This window comes from Phaethon lepturus, unplaced genomic scaffold (genome assembly GCF_000687285.1).
Source record: "Phaethon lepturus isolate BGI_N335 unplaced genomic scaffold, ASM68728v1 scaffold30756, whole genome shotgun sequence".
NCBI classification, from domain to species: domain Eukaryota; kingdom Metazoa; phylum Chordata; class Aves; order Phaethontiformes; family Phaethontidae; genus Phaethon; species Phaethon lepturus.
Genome location: NW_010548807.1, coordinates 3413 through 11111, shown reverse-complemented (window position 1 = coordinate 11111; position 7699 = coordinate 3413). Strand labels below are relative to the sequence as shown.

The 7699-nt window shown below is 40.0% G+C and overlaps 1 protein-coding gene across 1 annotated transcript; it reads left to right on the top strand.

Moving 5' to 3' along the window:
- The first annotated feature begins 102 nt into the window (after nucleotides 1–102).
- On the top strand, nucleotides 103–7432 carry IP6K2 (inositol hexakisphosphate kinase 2). The gene is made up of 5 exons (XM_010290086.1): nucleotides 103–389; nucleotides 2547–2769; nucleotides 3582–3757; nucleotides 5041–5216; nucleotides 6648–7432. The coding sequence occupies exons 1-5, from the start codon at nucleotides 188–190 to the stop codon at nucleotides 7143–7145; spliced, it is 1275 nt and encodes a 424-aa protein (XP_010288388.1). The 5' UTR covers nucleotides 103–187; the 3' UTR covers nucleotides 7146–7432.
- Nucleotides 7433–7699: the final 267 nt, after the last annotated feature.

Genomic DNA, 7699 nt, shown 5'->3' with positions numbered 1-7699 from the left:
CTAGCGGCACCGGCTCTCAGTCTTGTTCACCCAGGCCTCAGCGTGCGGGGAGACTGACGGCCCGGCGCTCTCTTGTGTTTGTTTTAACAGACTTGTGAATCGGAATAAACACATTCAGATCTCGGAGGGTTCTGGCTCTGAACTGCCTTCACTACTGTCGCCGCCTTCTGTCTAATGTGCTACAAGGATGAGCCCAGCATTTGGAGCTATGGAAGTGGAGCACTATTCCAAGGGAGTCCTGCTCGAGCCTTTTGTCCACCAGGTTGGAGGACACTCCTGTGTCCTCCGGTTTAATGACAAGACCATCTGTAAACCCCTTATTCAGAGGGAACACCAGTTCTATGAGACTCTCCCAACAGAAATGCGTAAATTCACTCCACAATATGAGGGTAAGTGACCAAACCTTAGGGTTGCGTTGGGCTTTTTCTTTCTGTCAATACAAGCGTGCTGTGCTCTGTTATCTCTGAAATCTCTTCTGTGCCGAAGAGATTTTAGGGTTTTCTTTTCATGTATTTTGATGTTGTCTGAGGCAGGCTATGGAGATGCAGGGTGGAAATGCTTGCCAAGTTGGTGTTTGGGCTGACTAACAGCATTAGAGTAGAGCAGCTCTGCTGGTGATAGCCCATATATCTCCCTTAGGCACAGGTAAGTAGCTAACAGCTTGTGAATGTTTTCAGTAATTCTCTGCTGCTTTTTTGTGGATTTCTAAATATTTTTTTTTTTGCCGCTTGGTTAATGTTTGTTTACAGGGATTTGATAAGACTGGTTGCCAATGTTTTGTGTAAGCTTAGTTGTGATCTCTCTGGTTTTTGATTTCTCCTCTGACTTTTCATTTTGATAACAATAAATACATGTCAGTAAGGTGTCTTGAATATTTGCAGTGTTGTTTCTGCCATTAAGGAAATGAAAATTCATGGCATTTAGGTAGGCAAGGATCAAGTAGCTGTGATGAGGCTGAGTCAGATGTTATGTAGGAGTGGAAATTCCAGTTCTCCTAAGCATTGTGCTAGTTAATAGAAACACTTTTCTTTCTCTTCGTTATTCCATCAACTGCTGTCTGGCAATAAATAATATGTCTGAAGCACTTTTTAAAATGGCGTTGCTTTTTAAAGCACATTGATTTTAACAACCATAAGGGTGATGCAGTTTTGCCTACTGTTTGTGAAACTGGCAGAAGACTTCAGAGGAGATGTTTCAAAGTTTTATACTCCCTGCATGCTTACAGAGACTTTTTAACATGTCTGTCTACAAGTTCTGTTGGACTGGAAGAAAATGTGATCTTTGAATGATACTTCTCAAAATGTAATAGAACTATTGTACCAGTATTTGGCTTTGTGGGGAGGGATTTAGGGGTAAGGGGCCTCACTTGGTCCATCTCGTTATTTTCCAGAATAAAGCCAAAGGCCATTTGCTAGCTGGCTCCCCCCTTTTTTCCTGTTGTCCTTTCCTTTGTGGCAGCAGGACTATCAGTCAGAGCTTCTACACTCCCTGCCCTGGCTACTGTAGGTCTCGGAGCCGCCTGCCCAGCTCAGAAGTGCCAATCTCTCGCCGAGACCTCTCCCCTCTGGCCTAGTGATGAGCTGCAAGAACTGTGCAGACTGATTTGAGAAAAGAGAGAGGACTGAAAAATAAAATTAAAAACAATTCAGCCAATTGTTATGGCTCCTTCATTAACCACTGAAACTTGCTAATGTAGCATTGAGCACACCTCTGTCAGAGCGCTCCACTAAGACTCTTAAAATGCAATGCAGTGCTCTAGAGACTCTTGAGGGGAGGATGAGAAAAAAGAGTGCTTTCAAGGTTCACCATGTTTCTGTACCACAGATTTGTTTTGTACTACATTTTTGTTATTTATTTCACAAGATTGCTGCATAACCAGTATCAATAAAATATATTCCATATATTCCAAAAAGGAGAAGAAAATGTATAATTAAACGTGGTGATTCTAAGTGGAAGCTTTTGGACTAGTTTCTGTTGTAATGTGACATTTTCCTTGTTTTGCTCTACTTGCACATCTTTTCCCTGAGGATCTATTAACCAAATCTTGTTTGGATAAGTCCTTTTCGCTTTGCTGTCATGCAAAACCTAAAGCTTTTGGTGTGTTTTGGTTTTTGGTTTTGGGGGTTTTTTTTGTTTTGTTTTGTGGGTTTTTTTGTGCAGGTCACTTTTCACTGCAAGATGTTAACTGTTTTACATCTCGCTTAGGGTCAGCCCAGTCAGGTTCTTTAATAAAAACTTTTATTAATTGAAATTGTCTCCTGTTATTATTTGTCTCTTACTTGACTGCATCAGAGAGAAAAGAACCTTTTGTATCGTTGTTTTGTTAATATGATAAATTGTCTTTTGTGAGGTGTCATTTTTGTCTAGGTCTTTTGATATTTGTTAGGTTGGCAGATGAGGTTTGGCCTGTGGCAAGATAGAAACTAAGGACCAGGGTAAGAGAAAAAAACAAAAGTTGCTATATTCTTAGTGTAAAATCATGTGTTCTAAAAGGCTTGCTTGTCACTTCAGCAGTTCATAACTGCCTGTGTTGTTTCTCTCTTCAGGTGTGGTGTCTGTGAGCTTTGAAGAGGATGAAGATGGAAACTTGTGTCTAATAGCATATCCATTAAGTGGGGACCACGATAACTTAGAAAACTTAGATAATTCTGACTGTGAACCCAAGAGTAAGCTGTTACGATGGACTAACAAAAAGACAATGTTGTTAGAAAATGAGAAGATCTCTAAGGAGTGGGTCCGACAGCACAGGAAAGAGGAAAAAATGAAAAGGCAAGTTTGATGTGGGAACTGGAATGCGGAGCGTTGAAGTATAACATTTTTTTGCTGTCAAATTAGGATCTGGTCTCCAGGACTTCAGAGAATTCTCTAGAACTCTTAACTTTCGCTTTCTGCTCTTGTTTCGTCTGTTTTTCCTGACTTCTTTGGTGCAGACAGGTTCATTAGTGAAAGTGATACGTCCTCAGCCCAGTCTTTTCATTATTTTTTTCCCTGTGATGAATTGAAAAAGGCTTCCCAAAGTTATTTTCGAAGCTTCTGCAAAAAAAGAAAGTTTAACAAAACCCCCAAACCACCTGCAAAAGCACAATAGTTGTATAAAGACAAAAAAAATTGCAGTGTTGCTATATATGCCACACTTTTGTAGGAATCCTGCTTTATCCCTGTTAGTGACATTTTCCCCCCTGTTCATTTATATTAATTGTGCCTACTGTAAACTGAGCTGTGATGTATTGTGCTAAAAACAGTGACCTGAGCAAAGGATAAATCTTAAAGCATATCGCTATTTCTTGCATTACTTCTATGGAAGTAATTCACACAGGTAAAGAATATATAAATAGAATTACTACATGTTTTGTAGCATATTTGGCTATATGCTGATTTATATTAATATGGAAATAGCTTTATAAAGGTTGAAATATTGCTGATGGGCAACTTTTCCTATTGCACAGAAAGCAAAAGAATCTTATGCTAGCTCTTGATAAAGGTGAGCAAAATAATTTGTAAAGTTAAATCCACCGACAACCCCTTTAAAGTGCTTATTTTTCTACATGACCTCTAATCTGCTGCTTTGTTCTGTTTTCTAGTCACAAATTGGAGGAAGAATTTGAGTGGCTGAAGAAATCTGAAGTCTTGTATTATACTGTAGAGAAAAAAGGAAATGTCAGTTCACAGTTTAAACACCATAATCCTTGGAGCATGAAATGTCACCAGCAGCAGTTACAGCGGATGAAGGAAAATGCAAAACACCGGAATCAATATAGTATCCTTTCCTGAAAATAATTCATAACAATGGAATGAGTAGGGCTCTGCTTTTTATTTCTTGAATGTGCCAGATAAAAGTACAGCGCAGGCGTAACTGCAATCCAGAGAAAGTCTCTAAAGCCATGATTTATTTTGTGACTTTGAAGGGATTGCCAGCACTTTCCAGAATATGGGCTTTTCCAGCATGTAATAAACTAGCTAGGCTAGGAAATTCAGATGACTTAATTCAAATCTACAAATTGTGGATTAGTTAGTGGAAAGGTTTTATAGCACACTGTTTGGGATCTTCCACAAAACCAGTTTACTACTGTAAGCTTTCAGAGCAGAAAAGTTCTGTCACTTTGTTACTGTTTTGGTATTGGTGATCTTAAAAACTAGCATCATCTTTCTCTCTCTAGCAACTTCTTAATGTTGCTTTAAATATAGAGGGTATTCCAATACCTGGAGTTGTCCACTTCTAGTAGTCTCCTTTTAGTGAGCCTTTTTGATAAAGAAAAGCTGAATATAAACTGTCATGTAGGAGAAACACAAAACCAGAAGTGCTTCAGCTTTCATGAATTTGGTCACTGGTTTTGTGCTCTGGAACCATGGGCAAACGTCTCCACCCTGTGCATTCTGTGGAAAAGAAATCTTGCTGTATGCAGGCTTGGATGCAACTGATACAGATACTAATATTTTTGCAGGATGTATACTTAGGTAAACAAGTTCCTCATATGTGAGGAGTTTCGGTGAATGGATTACTACAACATCTCTCTCTAATATAAACTGTTCAAAATGATAGAAAACCTTTCATGACTGGTATCCTCACCGTTTCACTGTAGATGATTATTAAATTACCTAAGTAGAAGTGTGTGATATTTCTGAAACAGTATTACTACAGATGTCCGAAGTGCTTTTTAACATCTCTTTCAGAGGTGGAGTAAAAATGCTTCACTGTTTTTTGAATGGTGACTGAAGCATACAAAATTTCCCACAAAAAAGTTTCTTACTAGGCAGGAAGTACTCCATAATATAAGCTGCCATCTTATATTTCTATATGACCCTGCTTGCTTTTTTCCACTTACTGTGGAAATTGGCCTGTCTTCTCTAGAGACCAGTCAAAATGGAACTAGATATCCACTCTGCTTCATGCCAAGTTTATGTAAGTAATTTTTGATAGGCTACTATATACTGGGCATGTTTTGGGTATGCTTAAATTTAAGAATGTGGCACTACAAAATCTGTGATAATGGTTTTAAAACCTGTATTCCTCATTGTGAAGATTGTTCCTTAACTAACCAGAATTCATTTTGCTGGAAAACCTAACATCTCGATATGAAGTACCATGTGTGTTGGACCTTAAGATGGGAACCCGACAGCATGGAGATGATGCATCAGAAGAGAAGAAGGCTAATCAGATTCGCAAGTGTCAGCAGAGCACATCAGCTGTTATTGGAGTCCGAGTTTGTGGCATGCAGGTGAGAGGAAAACTATTTATGTGTAGAGCAACAGATTTGCACCTGTTTCTGTTAGTGGGGTTTTTGGCTTATGTAGTCATCCCATGTGTTGCTATCCTCAAGATGCTGTGCTTCATTTCCTTCAGTGAGGGGAATGACGCTTTTGAGTATCACTTCCCTTGAAGGTGGCAGCATCTGCAGGAGCAACCTGCAGCACACGCTCTACATCAGTGAATGTGTTCTCTAAGCACAGTCTCCTGCACCATAGCAGCAGTTAAACTGTGCAGTAAAATTACTGATTGGATTAACATTTCAGGATAGTGTAGGAAACAACTGAAAGGAGGGTCTGCCAGTACATGTGTTTTGAGTAAAGCATGTAGAAATTTGCCAGAATATTAACAAGCAATCAGTTCTGTCTTGTCAGCTTTGAAAAGCCACAGGTCTTTCACTGCTTAAAGTAGACTTGTTGCAAAGTGCAGACAAGAAGTGGCTTGGTAAATGTGATAAGACTCATGGTCAAATAAGGAGATAGAGTTATGTGGACTTTCACCTGAGTGTTTTGTTTACTTGTTTCTGTATTCCTAGAGTGACAAATGGGAAACAACCTGTTTGTATTTGAGTATTTTTCTGAAGTCTCTTTCCTCCCATCCAGTAGATTTTTATGCCAGCAGTGTTTGCTGGGACTTGTTTCACAGCATGACTGTTGGCACATTTGGTGTTCAGCTCGCTGTTTAACTTTGGAGAAAAGCATGAGGCAGGAATGGAAATGTGGGAGCTGCATTTCTAACCACAGTGTGCTTGGATTTGAGCGGGGCCTGCTCCTTGTTCACCTTCCAGTATAGACTTGTGCTGGAAAACAAGGAGGAATTTTGGAGGCACCTGAAATCCTTACTTGACCCAAAGGTTTAGGCATTATCTAGCTGTGTGGTGCATACACTACTGTCCTATAGGAAGGAATCTTCCCGCAGGAGCACCTCGGTATTTAAAGAAGTCAGAGGATTACGGGGCACACCTCAGTTTTACATGGGAGGGTTTGCTGTCACTTAGAGCTCAGCATTCTGGGAATCAACTGGTACATCTGTGAGCAGAGGCAAATAATGAGCTGAATGAGTGGCTGTGGTACAAGTTGTAGCTTGATTTTGGAGATCTTGGCCGCAGCTTTCTTAATCTCACTTAAACTCCTCATTCTTACAGTCCTGGTGGAAAAGTTTAAATCTAAACTGAAGGAATTTTCCATTTCCTCCGTGGCTCTGAATTCTGTAGACACTGCTGGATCTGTTGTTGTTAGCAGTTTCTGTAACTGTGCAAGAGCAATTTTGAGAGTAGTGTGTCATCTTGTAAAAGCTTTCTGTAGCATGTCCTTTTTCTTTTTTTTTTTCTGAAGGCTTTGAGTCAGTATTACCAGTAATTTTAACTATTCCTTTTCTCTTTGTCTTGTGTTTGTATATGCAGGTCTACCAGGCAGGCACTGGCCAGCTAATGTTCATGAATAAATACCACGGAAGAAAACTCTCAGTCCAAGGATTTAAAGAAGCACTTTACCAGTTCTTTCATAATGGCAAATATCTGCGCAGGGAACTGTTCGAATCTGTTATTAAAAAACTGACTGAGCTCAAGTCTGTTCTAGAGAAACAGGAGTCTTATCGCTTCTATTCGAGCTCCTTGCTGATCATTTATGATGGAAAGGAAAGGCAGGAAGTAGCTGTCGACTCAGACCCGGAGGACTTAGAGGACCTTTCAGAGGAATCGTCAGATGAGTCGGCAGGAGCATATGCCTACAAACCAACTGCTAGTACTGTTGATGTCCGTATGATAGACTTTGCCCACACAACCTGCAAGTACTATGGAGAAGATAGTGTGGTGCATGAGGGCCAAGACACTGGTTATGTTTTTGGACTTCAGAATTTAATAGATATTATTAAAGAAATAAGAGACGAAAGTAGTGAATAAACAGTGTGAATGCACATCAGTAGAAAGCACTATTGTGACTCTTTGTATTCCAAAATTATTGGCCACTTTCTGGTGGTAGGAATCTTTACAGGCTCTGCAAGGATGGTCCTGTCAGAGTCAGACTTGTTCAGAGGGCATTTACTTATATTGGTGCTGGACCTAGCACTGGCAAAACTTGGTATCCTTATTTATTTTAACTTTCTTAAACATTCCATATTTGATTACTCAGATACCTCTGTTATCCCTGTGTGTATACGTTCCAATAAAATTCTTTTTGTTCATTGTAAGTGATTCTTCTGTTGTTGCTGGTGACTGAGGAAGAGATGAAGCTTAGAGATGTTTCTGGGTGTAATGCAAAAGCAGCATATAAACACCAAGGCTCTTGCCTGCCTCATGAGACCGTGTGTGAAATAGCACATCTGTTCTGGGTTTCCTGTCAAGAGTGATGAGCAAGTCCAACAGGGAACCACCAAGCTTGGTTGGGGGATGGAGCACTTGCCCTTTGAGGAGTGGCTGAGGCAATGGGGCCTCCATAGATGGAGAAGGATGGCTTG